This window comes from Phasianus colchicus, chromosome 38, assembly GCF_987193195.1.
Source record: "Phasianus colchicus chromosome 38, bPhaCol1.hap1.1, whole genome shotgun sequence".
NCBI classification, from domain to species: Eukaryota; Metazoa; Chordata; class Aves; order Galliformes; family Phasianidae; genus Phasianus; species Phasianus colchicus.
In genome coordinates, this window is record NC_143473.1 from 1747301 (window position 1) to 1766865 (window position 19565).

General features: G+C 59.3%; 1 protein-coding gene and 1 long non-coding RNA gene across 3 annotated transcripts; both read right to left on the bottom strand.

Annotated features, from left to right (window-relative positions):
• Positions 1-3402: 3402 nt before the first annotated feature.
• Positions 3403-16627, bottom strand: TBCB (tubulin folding cofactor B). The gene is made up of 6 exons (XM_090129889.1): positions 16442-16627; positions 13726-13869; positions 11900-11996; positions 5757-5948; positions 4638-4710; positions 3403-3755 (listed from the first exon to the last, which is right to left on the bottom strand). Exons 1-6 carry the CDS (start codon positions 16586-16588, stop codon positions 3641-3643), a joined length of 768 nt encoding a protein of 255 aa, XP_089986015.1. The 5' UTR covers positions 16589-16627; the 3' UTR covers positions 3403-3640.
• Positions 6568-11144, bottom strand: LOC149913390 (uncharacterized). Of its 2 annotated transcripts, none has more exons than XR_016461275.1 (3): positions 11002-11144; positions 8201-10004; positions 6568-7798 (listed from the first exon to the last, which is right to left on the bottom strand). It is a non-coding gene; the product is annotated as an uncharacterized LOC149913390 (long non-coding RNA). The 2 variants fall into 2 exon arrangements; XR_016461276.1 differs by lacking the exon at positions 11002-11144 and adding an exon at positions 10232-10422.
• Positions 16628-19565: the final 2938 nt, after the last annotated feature.

A 19565-nucleotide genomic window follows, 5' to 3' on the forward strand; every position in this document is an offset into this window, starting at 1 on the left:
TTTTAATTTTTTTTTTTTCCTAAATTTTATTTTATTTTATTTTATTTTTTTTTAATTTTTATTCCGGAAACACTAATATTGGGGGAGATGGGGAAGAGGAGGAGGAGGAGGGGAGGCGGAAGGGAGGGAGGGGGGTTGAAAACGGATGGAGAAGGGGAACAAACAGCAGCGACTGACTGACAAAACGGGATTCATTTTGGGGGGGAGGGGGAAGTAACCCCAAGATTCGGGTGCTGCGGGCACCCATTTTTGGGGGGGGGGAGATGGGGAGGGGGTGGCTTCAAACTGGATTCGATGGTACCACTGGGAGGGTCCTGCGGGGCCCCTTCGCACTTTACGTCGCCGTTTCCCCAAAGCTTTGGAGGAAAACAGCCAAAATTCCCCCCCCCCCAAAAAAAACCCCAAACAAGCAGGGGGTCGGATGGGATCCTCCCGACCTCCCCCCCCCCCCAGAAACCCTCAGAAAACGGCATTTTTTGGGGGGGTTTTGTGTTTCGTCGTTTTTTTGTTCCGTTCCTCCACCGAGCGTCGGTGTGAACGCAGCCACTTTTTGGGTCCTTTTGGGGTTATTTTCCCCTTTTCTGTTTCGTTTTCTTTGGGTAAAACCGGGACCCCACGACGCCGGGTGAAATTTTGCTCTTCAAAAAGCGGCGTTTTGGTGCCTTTTTGCTCTTTTGTTTTCTATTGGGGGGGGGGGGGGGGCGTAGATTTCCCTTCTTTTCACCTCCCTTTTTTTGCAGCGCTGGAAACAACCGACGAAACAAAGCGAGCGAAAATGAGACAAAAACAAAAATCAAACCCCAAACCCCATCGAATTGACCCAAAAAAGAGGCAGGTCCACGCGGCCCACGCTGCTGCTCCCCCCCCCCATTTTCCTTCCCACCCCCCCCCAAAAAAGAGAAAAAACGGGGCAGAACGCGGCGCTTCCCACATCCTTCCTTTTCCTCTCGCCCGTTTTTGGGGCAGAACGGCCGTTTTTGGGGATTGTGGAGTTTCATCCGTTCATTTCGAGGTGGAAATCCCTTTTTTTTTTTTTTTTTGTCGTCGTTTTTTGTTGGAGAGCCTCGAAGGGGGGGGTGGGAGGGGGGGTAAAAGGGGAGGGGGGGGGTCAGAAATAAACGATTTGCCCATCGATTTCCGTTTCCCCTTCCAGATACACGGCAAAAAAAAAAAAAATAAAATAAAATAATAATCATCATTCATAAAGAAATAAATCAGAAATCGCCCCCCCCCCCCAAAAAAAAAAACACAAAAAACCGCTGAGCATCACCTGTTGGCAGCGGATTTGGGGCCGCCTCCGTTTTGCTCCGTTGTTTTTGTTTTTTTTTCCCTTTGGCCTCGGCCCCAAATCGCGGCGTTTCGCAGCCAAACGGCGTCGGTCCCTCCATCAAATTTCGCCATTTTTATTTTATTTTATTTCGGGTTTTTTTTTTTTTTTTCGTTGTTTCTTTTCAGGATGTTTTGAACACTTTCCTTTCCCCTTTCCCCTTTCCTTTTTCCTTTCCTCTCCTTTCCTTTCCTCTCCCCTCTCCTCTCCCCTTTCCTTTCCTCTCCTCTCCTTTCCCCTTTCCTCTCCTTTCCTTTCCTCTCCTTTCCTCTCCTTTCCTCTCCTTTCCCCTCTCCTTTCCTTTCCTTTCCCCTCTCCTCTCCCCTTTCCTTTCCTCTCCTTTCCTCTTTCCTCTCCTTTCCTCTTTCCTCTCCTTTCCTCTCCTTTCCCCTCCTTTCCTTTCCTTCTTTCCTTTCCCCTCCTTTCCCCTTTCCTTTCCCCTTTCCTTTCCCCTTTCCTTTCCCCTTTCCTTTCCCCTTTCCTTTCCCCTCTCCTCTCCTCTCCTCTCCTCTCCTCTCCTCTCCTCTCCTCTCCTCTCCTCTCCTCTCCTCTCCTCTCCTCTCCTCTCCTCTCCTCTCCTCTCCTCTCCTTCTCTTCTTTCCTCTCCTTTTTCCTTTTTCCTCTTTCCTCTCCTTTTTCCTCTCCTTTTTCTTCTTCTTTTTCCTCCCCTCTCCTTTCCCCTCTCCTTTCCCTTTCCCCCTTTTCCTTTTCCTTTTCCCTTTTCCCTTCCCTTCCTTTCCCTTTCCTTCCCTTTCCTTTCTCGCTTCTTTTAAGGATGTTTTTAACGCTTTTTCCCCCCCCCCTTTTTTTTTCTTTCTTTTTTTTTTTTGGCTTCTTTTAAGGATGTTTTTAACGCTTTTTTTTTTAATTATTATTATTTTTTTATTTTGCTTTTTGATTTCGGCGGCGTTTCCAGGGGCCGACAGTTGCGTGAGAAGCGTTAAACGCTTCGGGGCCGGAGGGGCCCCTTTTACTGCTGAATTGAAAGAGAAACAAAACACAAAACAAAGCAAAAGAACAAAAAAAAAAGGAAGAAAAACGACCCCCCCCACGTCGGGTGTTGTGATGCGGCGGGGGGGGGATTTGGGGTTTTATTTGGGGGGGAGGGATTGGATTGGGAGGAGTTGGGGGAATTGGAGGGGGGTAGGGGGGGTTGGGGGGGGAAAATGGGGGAGTTTGGGCGAGGGAAGGTTGGGGATGATGGCAGAAATTGGGGGATTTGGGGGGGGGAAATGGGGGAATTTGGAGGAGGGAAGGTTGGGGATGGGAGAAATTGGGGGGTTTGGGGGGAGTTTGGGGGGGGATTTGGGGGAAAAATGGGGGAATTTGGAGGAGGGAAGGTTGGCGATGGGAGAGATTGGGGGATTTGGGGGGGGAAATGGGGGAATTTGGAGGAGGGAAGGTTGGGGATGGGAGAAATTGGGGGATTGTGGGGGGAAAATGGGGAAGTTTGGATAGGGGAAGTTGGGGGATTCGAGAAATGGAGGGATGGTGGGGAATCTGGGGGGAAATGGGGGGGTTAGGATGAGGGAGGTCAGAGATAGAGGGGGAAACTGAGGGACGATGGGGAAATCTGAAGGCAAATGGGGGAATTTGGGGGAAAACGGGGGAGTTTGGACGAGGGCGGCTCGGGGATGGGAGAGATGGGGGGATCGTGGGGGCAATTGGGGGCGATTTTGGGGGAAAACGGGGGAATTTGCACGAGGGAGGTGAGGGACGGAGAAAGTGAGGAGCGACGACGGGGAATTTGGGGGAAACGTGGGGCAAAATGGGGGAATTGGGGGGAGGGAAGTTGGGGGGTGGGAGAAAAGGGGGGGGGGATCCGCACGTGGCAGTCGAGGAACGGAGGCAAAACGCGCCCGCGCTTCCCGCCAGCAGCCACGTGGCTCCGAGAGGCCACGCCCCCTCCCTCAGCCCCGCCCCCTCTCTCTCAGCCCCGCCCCTTTTCCAGGGCCCCGCCCCCCTTTCCCGCCCCCGGCGCCTTCGAGAAGCCCCGCCCCTCCCTCGACCAGCCCCGCCCACCAGCCGACCCGCGGCGGCGCCGACCCGGAACCGGAAGCACCTTCGGCCCCGGAACCGGAAGTCGTGTCGGACGCGGCGCTGGCAGCGCGCCGAAAGCGGCTCCGTTCCGGGGTGAGAAACGCCGGGTTCGGGGACGGGTTTGGGTGCCGCCCCGTCCGGCAGCGAACGGAGCGTCGGCTTCGGGGGCGCCGTGGGGACGGAGCGGCGCCCGAGGAAGCGAACGGCAGCGCGAGGACGAGGAGCGGAGGCGGAAGCCGTGCCACAGCTCGAGGCCTTTTGTCCCCGATTCGCTCACAGCTCATCCAAGCCGTCGTCCTCCGCAGGGAAATCCCCGACGGTGACGCGCTGCGGCCGCACGAAGGCTCCGTACGGCGAGGGGCAACTGAAGTAACGGCGGCCGCCGACGCTGCGGGGACGGGGGGGGGGGATTTGGGGTCAGATCCGGGCGTTTGGGGACAGATAACGGGGGTTTGGGGGCACCTACGGACAATATATGGCATTTGGGGTCATCTGCGAGCATTTGTGGTCATATGTGGGCATTTGGGGGCAGATAACGGGCATTTGGGGTCATCTGTGGGCATTTGGGGACACCTGTGGGCATTTCGGGTCATCTGTGGGCGTTTGGGGACAGATAACGGGCATTTGGGGACCCCTGTGGGCATTTGGGGACACCTGTGGGCAACTAGGGACACCTGTGGATATTTGGGAACAGATGTGGGCATTTGGGGTCATCTGTGGGCGTTTGGGGACACCTGTGGGCATTTCGGGTCATCTGTGGGCGTTTGGGGACATCTATGGGCATCTGGGGACACCTGTAGACATTTGGGGACACCTGTGGACATTCAGGGACCCCTATGGGGACCTGAGGACCCCTATTGCACTTGGGGACATCTATGGACATTTGGGGACACCTGTGGGCATTTGGGGCCATCTGTGGACAATTAGGGACATCTATGAACATTTGGGGACCCCTGTGGCACTTGGGGACATCTGTGGGCATTTGGGGACAGATATGGGCACTCAGGGACACCTATGGACTCTTGGAGACACCCATAGGCATTTGGGGACACCTTTCAGGACACTTATGGGCACCGGAGGACCCCTATGGCACTTGGGGACACCTGTGGACATTTGGGGTCATCTATAGGAACCCCAGGGGCCACCTCTGCCATTGTGCCGGGGGCCAGTAGGACCCTATTAGGACACGAAGCCATTTGGGGACAACGGGAGACCCTTGGGGACCCCAGGGGCCATTTGGGGACCCCTGGTGACACTGAGTGCCCCGTACCTGCCATCATGTTTACCCACGGGCTCATCGTAGTGGATCCCCACCCAATGTCCGGGTTTGAAGTCAGTCAGTCCTGCAGGGAGGAAGGAAGGCAGGGAGGGGGGAAGGGAGGGGGGAAGGCAGGGAGGAAGAAAGAGACAGGGAGGGAGGCAGGGGGGAAGGAAGGAAGGAAGGGAGGGAGGCAGGGAGGGAGGGAGGGGGGAGGGAGGGAGGAAGAGAGGAAGGAGGGAGGGAGGCAGGGAGGGAGAAAGAGACAGGGAGGGAGGCAGGGGGGAAGGAAGGAAGGAGGCAGGGAGGGAGGAGGCAGGGAGGGAGGGAAGGAGGGAGGGAGGAGGCAGGGGGGAAGGAAGGGAGGAGGCATGGGGGAAGAGAGGGAGGCAGGGAGGGAGGGAGGGAGGAGGGGGGAAGGGAAAGGAAAGGGGGGGAAGGGAAAGGAAAGGGGGGGAAGGGAAAGGAAAGGAAAGGGGGGGAAGGGAAGGGAAAGGAAAGGGGGGGAAGGGAAGGGAAAGGAAAGGAAAGGGGGGGAAGGGAAGGGAAAGGAAAGGGGGGGAAGGGAAGGGGAAGGAAAGGGGGGGAAGGGAAAGGAAAGGAAAGGGGGGGAAGGGAAAGGAAAGGAAAGGGGGGGAAGGGAAAGGAAAGGAAGGGGGGGAAGGGAAAGGAAAGGGGGGAAGGGAAGGGAAAGGAAAGGAAAGGGGGGAAGGGAAGGGAAAGGAAAGGAAAGGGGGGAAGGGAAGGGAAAGGAAAGGAAAGGGGGGAAGGGAAGGGAAAGGAAAGGAAAGGGGGGAAGGGAAGGGAAAGGAAAGGAAAGGGGGGAAGGGAAAGGAAGGGAAAGGGGGGAAGGGAAAGGAAGGGAAAGGGGGGAAGGGAAGGGAAAGGAAAGGGGGGAAGGGAAGGGAAAGGAAAGGGGGGAAGGGAAGGGAAAGGAAAGGGGGGAAGGGAAGGGAAAGGAAAGGAAAGGGGGGAAGGGAAGGGAAAGGAAAGGGGGGAAGGGAAGGGAAGGGAAAGGGGGGGAAAGGGAAAGGAAAGGAAAGGGGGGGAAGATGTTAAAAGCGAACGGGGGGCTGAGCACCGTGGTTCCTCACGGTGTCTCCCGGTGGCTGTTCGGGTGCCGGGCCGTACCCACGTAGGCGATGGTGCCCCGGTGCTGGGGCTGCCCGGGGATGCTGACGAGGCAGCGGCAGCCTGGGCTCATGCTGGCTGCCAGCTCCGCTTCCTCCGCCCGCCGCTGCTCCTCTTCCGCCCCGCGCTGCCGCTCAGCTTCCGCATCAAAACGGCCCCAGCGGCGCCGGCGGAGGAAGGAACGGACCGAGTCTGGGGGGGGAAATTGGGGAGGGGGGGGACAGGGGGACGTGGGTGGCGTGGCGCTGAGGGGCCTTGGGGACGCTTGGGACACATGGGGACAATGGGGGACACGGGTGGCGTGGTGCTGAGGAGCCTTGGGGACGCTTGGAGGGGACAATGGGGACCCTTATGGACACCTGGGGACAATGGGGACACTTGGAGGGGACAGTGGGGGACCCTGAGGGACAATGGTGGGGACTGTGAGAAGCCTTAGGGACACTTAGGACACCTGAGGACAATGGGGGACGCTTGGGGACACTTAAGGACACATGGGGACAATGGGGGACACGGGTGGCGTGGTGCTGAGGGGCCTTGGGGACGCTTGGAGGGGACAATGGGGGACCCTGGGGGACACTTAAGGACACCTGGGGACAATGGGGACACTTGGAGGGGACAATGGGGGGGACTGTGAGAAGCCTTAGGGACACTTAGGACACCTGGGGACAATGGGGGACCCTGGGGGACACTTAAGGACATGTGGGGACAATTGGGGACACGGGTGGCGTGGCGCTGAGGAGCCTTGGGGACACTTGGAGGGGACCAAAGGGGACCCTTGGGGACAATGGGGGGGACTGTGAGAAGCCTTGGGGACACATGGGGACAGCTGGAGACAATGGGGGACCCTTGGGGACACTTAAGGACAGCAGGGGACAATGAGGAGCCTTGGGGACACTTGGGACACATGGGGACAATGGGGGACATGGGTGTCGTGGTGCTGAGGAGCCTTGGGGACGCTTGGAGGGGACAATGGGGACACTTGGAGGGGACTGTGAGAAGCCTTAGGGACACTTAAGGACAGCAGGGGACAATGGGGAGCCTTGGGGACACTTAAGGACAGCAGGGGACAATGAGGAGCCTTGGGGACACTTGGGACACATGGGGACAATGGGGGACACAGGTGGCGTGGCGCTGAGGAGCCTTGGGGACGCTTGGAGGGGACAATGGGGGACCCTGGGGGACACTTAAGGACACCTGGGGACAATGGGGACACTTGGAGGGGACAATGGGGGGGACTGTGAGAAGCCTTAGGGACACTTAGGACACCTGGGGACAATGGGGGACCCTGGGGGACACTTAAGGACATGTGGGGACAATTGGGGACACGGGTGGCGTGGCGCTGAGGAGCCTTGGGGACACTTGGAGGGGACCAAAGGGGACCCTTGGGGACAATGGGGGGGACTGTGAGAAGCCTTGGGGACACATGGGGACAGCTGGAGCCAATGGGGGACCCTTGGGGACACTTAAGGACAGCAGGGGACAATGGGGAGCCTTGGGGACACTTGGGACACATGGGGACAATGGGGGACATGGGTGGTGTGGTGCTGAGGAGCCTTGGGGACGCTTGGAGGGGACAATGGGGACCCTTATGGACACCTGGGGACAATGGGGACACTTGGAGGGGACAGTGGGGGACCCTGAGGGACAATGGTGGGGACTGTGAGAAGCCTTAGGGACACTTAGGACACCTGAGGACAATGGGGGACGCTTGGGGACACTTAAGGACACATGGGGACAATGGGGGACACGGGTGGCGTGGTGCTGAGGGGCCTTGGGGACGCTTGGAGGGGACAATGGGGGACCCTGGGGGACACTTAAGGACACCTGGGGACAATGGGGACACTTGGAGGGGACAATGGGGGGGACTGTGAGAAGCCTTAGGGACACTTAGGACACCTGGGGACAATGGGGGACCCTGGGGGACACTTAAGGACATGTGGGGACAATTGGGGACACGGGTGGCGTGGCGCTGAGGAGCCTTGGGGACACTTGGAGGGGACCAAAGGGGACCCTTGGGGACAATGGGGGGGACTGTGAGAAGCCTTGGGGACACATGGGGACAGCTGGAGACAATGGGGGACCCTTGGGGACACTTAAGGACAGCAGGGGACAATGAGGAGCCTTGGGGACACTTGGGACACATGGGGACAATGGGGGACATGGGTGTCGTGGTGCTGAGGAGCCTTGGGGACGCTTGGAGGGGACAATGGGGACACTTGGAGGGGACTGTGAGAAGCCTTAGGGACACTTAAGGACAGCAGGGGACAATGGGGAGCCTTGGGGACACTTGGGACACATGGGGACAATGGGGGACACAGGTGGCGTGGCGCTGAGGAGCCTTGGGGACGCTTGGAGGGGACAATGGGGGACCCTGGGGGACACTTAAGGACACCTGGGGACAATGGGGACACTTGGAGGGGACAATGGGGGGGACTGTGAGAAGCCTTAGGGACACTTAGGACACCTGGGGACAATGGGGGACCCTGGGGGACACTTAAGGACATGTGGGGACAATTGGGGACACGGGTGGCGTGGCGCTGAGGAGCCTTGGGGACACTTGGAGGGGACCAAAGGGGACCCTTGGGGACAATGGGGGGGACTGTGAGAAGCCTTGGGGACACATGGGGACAGCTGGAGCCAATGGGGGACCCTTGGGGACACTTAAGGACAGCAGGGGACAATGGGGAGCCTTGGGGACACTTGGGACACATGGGGACAATGGGGGACATGGGTGGTGTGGTGCTGAGGAGCCTTGGGGACGCTTGGAGGGGACAATGGGGACCCTTATGGACACCTGGGGACAATGGGGACACTTGGAGGGGACAGTGGGGGACCCTGAGGGACAATGGTGGGGACTGTGAGAAGCCTTAGGGACACTTAGGACACCTGAGGACAATGGGGGACGCTTGGGGACACTTAAGGACACATGGGGACAATGGGGGACACGGGTGGCGTGGTGCTGAGGGGCCTTGGGGACGCTTGGAGGGGACAATGGGGGACCCTGGGGGACACTTAAGGACACCTGGGGACAATGGGGACACTTGGAGGGGACAGTGGGGGGGACTGTGAGAAGCCTTAGGGACACTTAGGACACCTGGGAGCAATGGGGGAGCCTTGGGGACACTTAAGGACAGCAGGGGACAATGAGGAGCCTTGGGGACACTTGGGACACATGGGGACAATGGGGGACATGGGTGGCGTGGCGCTGAGGGGCCTTGGGGACGCTTGGAGGGGACAATGGGGACCCTTATGGACACCTGGGGACAATGGGGACACTTGGAGGGGACAATGGGGGGGACTGTGAGAAGCCTTAGGGACACTTAGGACACCTGGGGACAATGGGGGACCCTGGGGGACACTTAAGGACATGTGGGGACAATTGGGGACACGGGTGGCGTGGCGCTGAGGGGCCTTGGGGACACTTGGAGGGGACCAAAGGGGACCCTTGGGGACAATGGGGGGGACTGTGAGAAGCCTTGGGGACACATGGGGACAGCTGGAGCCAATGGGGGACCCTTGGGGACACTTAAGGACAGCAGGGGACAATGGGGAGCCTTGGGGACACTTGGGACACATGGGGGACATGGGTGGTGTGGTGCTGAGGAGCCTTGGGGACGCTTGGAGGGGACAATGGGGACCCTTATGGACACCTGGGGACAATGGGGACACTTGGAGGGGACAGTGGGGGACCCTGAGGGACAATGGTGGGGACTGTGAGAAGCCTTAGGGACACTTAGGACACCTGAGGACAATGGGGGACGCTTGGGGACACTTAAGGACACATGGGGACAATGGGGGACCCTGGGGGACACTTAAGGACACATGGGGACAATGGGGACACTTGGAGGGGACAATGGGGGGGACTGTGAGAAGCCTTAGGGACACTTAGGACACCTGGGGACAATGGGGGACCCTGGGGGACACTTAAGGACATGTGGGGACAATTGGGGACACGGGTGGCGTGGTGCTGAGGGGCCTTGGGGACGCTTGGAGGGGACAATGGGGGACCCTGGGGGACACTTAAGGACACCTGGGGACAATGGGGACACTTGGAGGGGACAATGGGGGGGACTGTGAGAAGCCTTAGGGACACTTAGGACACCTGGGGACAATGGGGGACCCTGGGGGACACTTAAGGACATGTGGGGACAATTGGGGACACGGGTGGCGTGGCGCTGAGGAGCCTTGGGGACACTTGGAGGGGACCAAAGGGGACCCTTGGGGACAATGGGGGGGACTGTGAGAAGCCTTGGGGACACATGGGGACAGCTGGAGACAATGGGGGACCCTTGGGGACACTTAAGGACAGCAGGGGACAATGGGGGACCCTTGGGACACATGGGGACATGGGTGGCGTGGCGCTGAGGAGCCTTGGGGACGCTTGGAGGGGACAATGGGGACCCTGGGGGACACTTAAGGACACCTGGGGACAATGGGGACACTTGGAGGGGACAATGGGGGGGACTGTGAGAAGCCTTAGGGACACTTAGGACACCTGGGAGCAATGGGGGACCCTTGGGGACACTTAAGGACAGCAGGGGACAATGGGGAGCCTTGGGGACACTTGGGACACATGGGGACAATGGGGGACACGGGTGTCGTGGTGCTGAGGAGCCTTGGGGACGCTTGGAGGGGACAATGGGGACACTTGGAGGGGACTGTGAGAAGCCTTAGGGACACTTAGGACACCTGGGAGCAATGGGGGACCCTTGGGGACCCTTAAGGACAGCAGGGGACAATGAGGAGCCTTGGGGACACTTGGGACACATGGGGACAATGGGGGACATGGGTGGCGTGGCGCTGAGGAGCCTTGGGGACGCTTGGAGGGGACTGTGAGAAGCCTTAGGGACACTTAAGGACAGCAGGGGACAATGGGGAGCCTTGGGGACACTTGGGACACATGGGGACAATGGGGGACACGGGTGGTGTGGTGCTGAGGAGCCTTGGGGACGCTTGGAGGGGACAATGGGGACCCTTATGGACACCTGGGGACAATGGGGACACTTGGAGGGGACAGTGGGGGGGACTGTGAGAAGCCTTAGGGACACTTAGGACACCTGAGGACAATGGGGGACGCTTGGGGACACTTAAGGACACATGGGGACAATGGGGGACACGGGTGGCGTGGTGCTGAGGGGCCTTGGGGACGCTTGGAGGGGACAATGGGGGACCCTGGGGGACACTTAAGGACACCTGGGGACAATGGGGACACTTGGAGGGGACAATGGGGGGGACTGTGAGAAGCCTTAGGGACACTTAGGACAGCTGGGGACAATGGGGGACCCTGGGGGACACTTAAGGACATGTGGGGACAATTGGGGACACGGGTGGCGTGGCGCTGAGGGGCCTTGGGGACGCTTGGAGGGGACCAAAGGGGACCCTTGGGGACAATGGGGGGGACTGTGAGAAGCCTTGGGGACACATGGGGACAGCTGGAGACAATGGGGGACCCTTGGGGACACTTAAGGACAGCAGGGGACAATGGGGGACCCTTGGGGACACTTGGGACACATGGGGACAATGGGGGACATGGGTGTCGTGGTGCTGAGGAGCCTTGGGGACGCTTGGAGGCGACAATGGGGACACTTGGAGGGGACTGTGAGAAGCCTTAGGGACACTTAAGGACACCTGGGGACAATTGGGGACACTTAGGACACCTGGGGACAATGGGGGACCCTTGGGGACGCTTAAGGACACTTGGGGACACTTGGAGGGGACAATGGGGAACCCTGGGGGACATTTAAGGACACCTGGGGACAATGGGGGACACAGCTGCTGGGGGAGGGGGACAGAATAGGGACAAAATGGCACTGCTGGGATTGGGGGGAGGGTGACACAATGGGGACGGGGTGGTGACACTGCTGGGGGACATTGGGGGACAGGAGGTGACACTGCTGGGGAATGGGGACAAAGAGAGTGACAATGGGGGGGGCACGATGGGGACAGGGGGTGGCACTGCTGGGGGGGGTGACATGATGGGGACAGGGTGGTGGCACTGCTTGGGGACAAGATGGGGGATTGGGGGGTGGGGGGAGCAGTGGGGACACAATGGGGACGGGGTGGTGGTGGCACATTGGGGACAAAGGTTCTGGGGGGTGGTGACAGGGGGGGGGACACTGGGGGGGGGGACACACACGTGTCACCTGTGCGTTTGTCGTAGTCGCTGTCAGCCATCTCGTATTTGGGGACCTGGGACACGTCCTCAAACTGCCCCATGCGCCCACCGCTGCGGTCTATCACCTGTGGGGACAATTGGGGACAAGGGGGGGACAATTGGGGACAAGGGGGGGCAGGGGGGAAGGAGTTGGGTGGGGGGCGGGTCCCAGTTTGGGGGGTGAAAGGGGGGAATGAAGGGTGTGGGTTTGGGGACAGCAGGGACGGGTTGGGGACACTGGGAAAGGGGGTGGGACGGGTTGGGGACACTGAGGATGGGGGTTGGGGACAGCAGGGACGGGTTGGGGACACTGGGAAAGGGGGGTGGGACGGGTTGGGGACACCAAAGATGGGGTTTGGGGACAGCAGGGATGGGTTGGGGACAGCAGGGATGGGGGGGTGGGACAGGTTGGGGACACCAAAGATGGGATTTGGGGACAGCAGGGACGGGTTGGGTGGGACGGGTTGGGGACACTGAAGATGGGGGCTGGGGACAGCAGGGATGGGTTGGGGACAGCAGGGAAGGGGGGGGAATGGGACACACTGGGGACACCAAAGATGGGATTTGGGGACACCAAAGATGGGGGGTGGGACAGGTTGGGGACATTGAAGATGGGGTTTGGGGACAGCAGGGATGAGAGGGTGGGGACACGGAAGATGGGGGTCGGGGATACTGGGAAGAGGGGGTGGGGACAACAAAAATGGAATGGGGACATTGGGAAGGGGGGTGGGACAGGTTGGGGACACTGAAGATGGGGGGTGGGGACAGCAGGGACGGGTTGGGGACATTGGGAATGGGCTGGGACACATTGGGGACACCGAAGATGGGGTTTGGGGATGGGGTGGGGACACTGTGACAGAGCTTGGGGACAATGAGAACGGGTTGGGGACACAGGATGAGGCTTGTGGGGGTGTTGGGGACATATAGGGAGGACTTGGGGACACATGGGGACACGGGGATGGGGCGTGGGAACCTGATAGGGACGTTTGGGGACAGCTGAGGAGGTTGGGGACACATCGGGGACTTTGGGGACACCGAGGATGGGGTGTGGGATGTGATGGGGGGGGACACAGGGGACACGGAGATGGAGGGTGGGGACCTGGACTGGGAACGTTTGGGGACACTGGGGTCACCCTTGGGGACATTTGGGGACACCAAAGACATACTGGGGACATTTGGGGACACACTGGGGACATCAGAGCTGTGCTGGGGATGGGGAATGGGGTGAGAAGACCCCCGGTGGGGACACATTGGGGACACCAAGGGGACGTTGGGGACACCAGGTCTGTGCTGGTGATGGGGTGTGGGGATGGGGACATGTTGGCACTTTGGGGACATGTAGGGGACATCCGAGCTGTGCTGGGGACGTGGGGAAGAGGTGTGGGGACACAATGGGGACGTGTTGGGACTTTGGGGACACAGAGGGGACATCAGAGCTGTGCTGGGGATGTGGGGACACAACGGGGACGTTGGGGCTGAGCTGGGGATGTGGGGATGGGGAATGGGGTGAGAAGACCCCTGGTGGGGACGTGTGGGGACAGCAAAGGGACACTGGGGACACCAGGTCTGTGCTGGGGACGTGGGGATGTGGTGTGGGGACACAATGGGGACATGTTGGGATATTGGGGACTTTGGGGACATGTAGGGGACATCAGAGCTGTGCTGGGGACGTGGGGACACAATGGGGACATTGGGACTGAGCTGGGGATGCGGGTATGGGGAAATGCGGATGAGGACCCACAGTGGGGACATGTGGGGACAGCAAAGGGACACTGGGGACTTTGGGGACACACTGGGGACACTTTGGGGACCCACGTGCAGCCCGCAGCCGTCGCTGACAGGGAAGGCACCCAGCAGGGCGTCGTCGGGCTCCAGTCGGGCCAGCAGCTCCCCGCCAGCACCGCGCAGCTCCAGCTCCATCCATGGGGCTGCGACCCCCACCACCAGCTCCAGCTTGCGCTGTGGGGACACACAGGGTCCTATAGGGTCACATCTGGGTCCTACAGGGTCACATCTGGGTCCTACAGGGTCACATCTGGGTCCTACAGGGCCCCACAGGACCCCAAGGGATCCTACATGGTCCTACAGCTCCATCCATGGGGCTGCGACCCCCACCACCAGCTCCAGCTTGCGCTGTGGGGACACATGGGGTCTTATAGGGTCACATTTGGGTCCTATAGGGCCCCACAGAACCTCATGTGGTCCTATAGGGTATTATGGGGTCCCACAGAACCCCATGGGGTCCTATAGGGTCCTATAGGGAGATCCAGCTCCATCCCTGGGGCTGCAACCCCCACCACCAGCTCCAGTTCCTGCTGTGGGGACAAATGGGGGCCGATAGGGTCAGATCTGGGTCCTATAGGGTCATGGAGGAGTCCTACAGAATCCTATGAGGTCCTATAGGGTCCTATGGAACCCCATGGGGTGCTATAGGGTGTTATGGGGTCACCCAGAGCCCCATGGAGTCCTATAGGGTGCTACAGAGCAGCTCCAGCTCCATCCATGGGGCTGCGACCCCCACCACCAGCTCCAGCTTGCGCTGTGGGGACACATGGGGTCTTATAGGGTCAGATCTGGGTCCTATAGGATCACATCTGGGTCCTATAGGGTCACATCTGGGTCCTACAGGGCCCCACAGGACCCCAAGGGATCCTACATGGTCCTACAGCTCCATCCATGGGGCTGCGACCCCCACCACCAGCTCCAGCTTGCGCTGTTGGGACACACGGGATCCTATAGGGTCAGATCTGGGTCCTATAGGGCCCCACAGAACCTCTTGTGGTCCTATAGGATATTATGGGGTCCCACAGAACCCCATGGGGTCCTATAGGGTCCTATAGGGAGATCCAGCTCCATCCATGGGGCTGCGACCCCCACCACCAGCTCCAGCTTCTGCTGTGGGGGCACACGGGGTCCTATAGGGTCAGATTTGGGTCCTATAGGGTCCCCCAGAGCTCCATGGGGTCCTATAGGGTGTTATGGGGTCCTACTGAGCAGCTCCAGATCCATCCATTATCCCCCATTAAACGACCCCAGACCCCCTCAAGGCCCCATTATCTCCTATTAAAGGACCCCAGACCCCCTTAATGCCCTGTTATCCCTCACTAAATGACCCCAGACCCCTTTAAGCCCCCATTAAAGGCCCCCAGACCCCCTCAAAGCCCCATTACCCCCATTAAAGGATCCCAGTCCCCCTTAAGGCCCCATTAAATGACCCCAGACCCCTTTAAGGCCCTGTTATCTCCCATTACCCCCCATTATAGGACCCCAGACCCCCTTAACGCCCAGTTATCCCTCACTACATGACCCCATACCCCCTTAAGGCCCCATTATCCCCCATTAAACGACCCCAGAGCCCTTTAACGTACCATTATACCCCATTAAACGACCCCAGACCCCTTTAAGGCCCCAATAAACAACCCCAGACCCCCTTAAAGCCCCATTATCCCCCATTAATGGACCCCAGACCCCTTTAAGGACTCATTACAGGACCCCAGACCCCCTTAAGGCCCTGTTATCCCTCACTAAACAACCCCAGACCCCTTTAAAGTGCCATTATACCCCATTAAAAGACCCCAGACCCCCTTAATGCCCCATTACCCCCATTAAAGGACCCCAGACCCCCTTAAGACCCCATTAAACGACCCCAGACGCCTTTAAGGCCCTGTTATCCCTCATTACCGCCCACTGAAGGACCCCAGACCCCCTTAAGGCCCCGTTGTCCCCCATTACCCCTCATTAATGGACCGCAGACCCCATGAAGGCCCCATTGAAGGACCCCAGACTCCCCCATTACAGGACTCCAGACCCCCTTAAGGCCCTGTTATCCCTCACTAAACGACCCCAGACCCCCTTATGGCCCCATTATCCCCCATTACAGGCCCCCAGCCCACCTCAAAGCCCCATTATCCCCCATTACCCCCCACTGAAGGACCCCAGACCCCCTTAAGGCCCCATTACCCCCATTAAAGGCCCCCAGACCCCCTTAAGGCCCCATTACCCCCCATTAAAGGCCCCCAGACCCCCTTAAGGCTCCATTAAACGACCCCAGACCCCCTTAAGGCCCCATTATCCCCCATTACCCCCCATTAAAGCCTCCCAGACCCCCTTAAGGCCCCATTAAAGGCCCCCAGACCCCCTTAAGGCCCCTTTATCCCCCATTACCCCCCATTAAAGCCTCCCAGACCCCCTTAAGGCCCCATTAAAGGCCCCCAGACCCCTTTAAGGCCCCATTATCCCCCATTACCCCCCATTAAAGGCCCCCAGACCCCCTTAAGGCCCCATTAAAGGCCCCCAGACCCCCTTAAGGCCCCATTAAAGGCCCCCAGACCCCCTTAAAGACCCATTATCCCCCATTACCCCCCACTGAAGGACCCCAGACCCCCTCAAAGACCCATTATCCCCCATTACCCCCCACTGAAGGACCCCAGACCCCCTTAAGGCCCCATTACCCCCCATCACCCCCCCTCAGGAAGACCCAGGCCCTCCCAGCCCCCCCCCCCAAGGCCTCCACCCCCCCTAAAAGCCCCACCTTCAGCTCTCCGATGCTCAGCTCGGTGCCGTAACGCCTCAGCGAGGAGAAAGCGCTGAGGCTGCTGCTGACCGCCAGCGATACCGAACCCGGAGGTCCCGACCCGGTGCTGCCCAAACCCGGCCCCAACTCCGCCATCGCCTTCATCTTGCGGCCCCTCCCCCGCCCCGGCTCTTCTGGAAGCTTCGGCCCGCCCCTCTGAGCCCTCAAGCCAATGGGAGGCGGCGATGAGCCCAACCGGAGGAGAGAGATCCAATGGGGTGCGAGAGTGTGTGCTTTCGGCCCGCCCCGCGGGGGCTTCAAGCCAATGGGAGGTGAGAAGTGGTGGCCAATGTGGGGAAGAGATGGAAGGTTCGGCCCGCCTCCCGGAGTGATGGGCAGTGAGAGTCGGCCAATAGAGTGACAGCTCGAAACTTCAGCCCGCTCTTTTCGGGATGATCGACAATGGGCTCGACCAATAAGATGAGGATATTATGTTAGGTGGGTGGAGCTCGACCAATGGGAGGCGAGGGGGCGGGGCTGAGATTTAAAGGGACCGCGGCAGCACCGTCCATCCTTTTCCCCACACATTTCCCTTTCCTTTTTCCTATTTCCCACCCATTTTCCCGTATCCCCATTTCCCTCCCTATTCCCACACTCATTTGTTTCCGTTTCTCCGTTTTCCCACCCATTCCCCTCCCCCCCCCATTTCTCATTTCTCCCTTTCCTCTCCATTGCCCCATTTCCTCTCTTTGTTTCCCCCTCATCCCATTTCCTCTCCCCCTTCCCCCCCATTTCCTCTCCTCGCATTCCCACCCCCCCATCCCACTTAACCCCGCCCCCTTACCGCAAACCACGCCCCCTTACCGCAGACCACGCCCACCCCCTCCTTTAGCGACGCCCCTTTCCATCAAGCTCCGCCCCCTTGCCGCAGACCACGCCCACTTTTCCCCTTTAGCGACGCCCCCTTTCCATCAAGCCCCGCCCCCATACACCTTAACCCCGCCCCCTTTTATGCAGGCCACGCCCCCTTTCGTAGACTTTCGCGCAGCCCTACATTATCAGGTTTCTATGGATGCCTATGGGGTCTCTATGGGTTTCTCTCTATGGATCTCTATGGGGTGTCTATGGGGACCCTATGGGGTCCCTATGGGTCTCTATGGGGTCTCTATGGGGTGCCTATGGGGTTTATATGGGTCCTTATGGGGTCTCTATGGGGTCACTATGGGTCCCTATGGGTCCCTATGGGTCTCTATGGGGTCTCTATGGATCTCTATGGGTTGTCTATGAGGACCCTATGGGGTCCCTATGGGTCCCTATGGGGTTTCTATGGGTCCCTATGGGGTGTCTATGGGGTCCCTATGGGTCTCTATGGGGTTTCTATGGGTCCCTATGGGGTGTCTATGGGGTCCCTATGGGTCCCTATGGGGTTTCTATGGGTCCCTATGGGGTGTCTATGGGTCCCTATGGGGTTTCTATGGGTCCCTATGGGGTGTCTATGGGGTCCCTATGGGTCCCTATGGGGTTTCTATGGGTCCCTATGGGGTCTCTATGGGGTCACTATGGGTCCCTATGGGGTTTCTATGGGTCCCTATGGGGTGTCTATGGGGTCCCTATGGGTCCCTATGGGGTTTCTATGGGTCCCTATGGGGTGTCTATGGGGTCTCTATGGGGTTTCTATGGGTCCCTATGGGGTCTCTATGGGTCTCTATAGGATTCTTATGGGGTCTCTATGGAGTCCCTATGGGTCTCTATGGGCCCCTATAGGGTCCCTATGGGGTCTCCATGGGGTCTCTCTGGGGTCCCTATGGGGTCCTCTGGGGTCTCTATGGGGTTTTCATGGGATCTCTGTGGATCCCTATGGGGTCTTTACGGGGTCTCTATGAGGTCTCTACGGCTCCCCATGGGGTTTTTATGGGGTCTCTGTGGGTCCCTATGGGGTCTCTACGGGATCTCCAGGGGATCTCTATAGGGTCTCTATGGGTCTCCATGGGGTCCCTATGGGGTCCCTATGGGTCTCCATGGGGTCCCTATGGGTCCCTATTGGGTCTCTATGGGGTCCCTATGGGGTTTCTAAGGGATCTCTATGGGGTCTCTATGGGTCTTCATGGGGTCCTTATGGGTTCCTATGGGGTCTCCATGAGCCTCTATGGGGTCCCTATGGTTCCTTAAGGGGTCCCTATTGGGTCCCTATGGGGTCTCTACGGGTCCCTATGGGGTGTCTATGAGGTCCTTATGGGATTGCTATGGGGTGTCTAGGGTCTAGATGGGGTTTCTATGGGTCCCTATGGGTCTCTATGGGGTCTCTATGGGGTCACTATGGGTCCCTATGGGGTCCCTATGGGTGTCTATGGGGTTTCTATGGGTGCCTATGGGGTCTCTATGGGGTCCCTATGGGTCTCTATGGGGTGCCTATGGGTCCCTATGGGGTTTATATGGGTCCTTATGGGGTCCATATGGGGTCACTATGGGTCCCTATGGGGTGCCTATGGGGTCCTTATGGGGTCGCTATGGGTCTCTATGGGTGCCTATGGTTTTTTTATGGGGTGCCTATGGGTCCCTATGGGGTCACTGGGATTTGGGGACATTGGGGTGGGCTTGGGGACAAATTTGGGGTTTGGGGGGGGGGGGCAGGTCCATCTGCCCCTTGGGGACACTTTGGGGACATTTAGGGACACTTTGGGGTCACCTTTAGGGTCTTCTTTTGGGGGGGGGCACCAAACCTCGTGGGGGTCACAAAGCTTTTATTTGGAGGGGGGGGGGGGGGGGGGGGGTGGTGACACCAAAACTGAGGGTGGGGGGCACCAAACCGGGGGGGGGGGGTGACAAAAACAAAGGGGGGGGGGGGGGGCAACTGGGGTATAAATAAAGGGGGGGGGGGGGGCGTAGTGCAAATGTGGAAATAAATAATGGGGGGGGGGTTCTCGTAGGGGGGGGTTCTCGTGGGGGGGGGTCCTTGTGGGGGCGGGGGGGGTTGTGGTGATGCTGTCCCCCCCCCCCCCCCCAAAAATAACCCCACACCACAGCATGGGGACAACGGTGTGTCCCCCCCCCCCAGCCCCCCATGGGGACACAGAGGAGACAGCGGTGCCCCCCCCCCCCCCATCTGCCGCCCCCCCCCCCCAATTTCTTGTGAGTGGGGGGG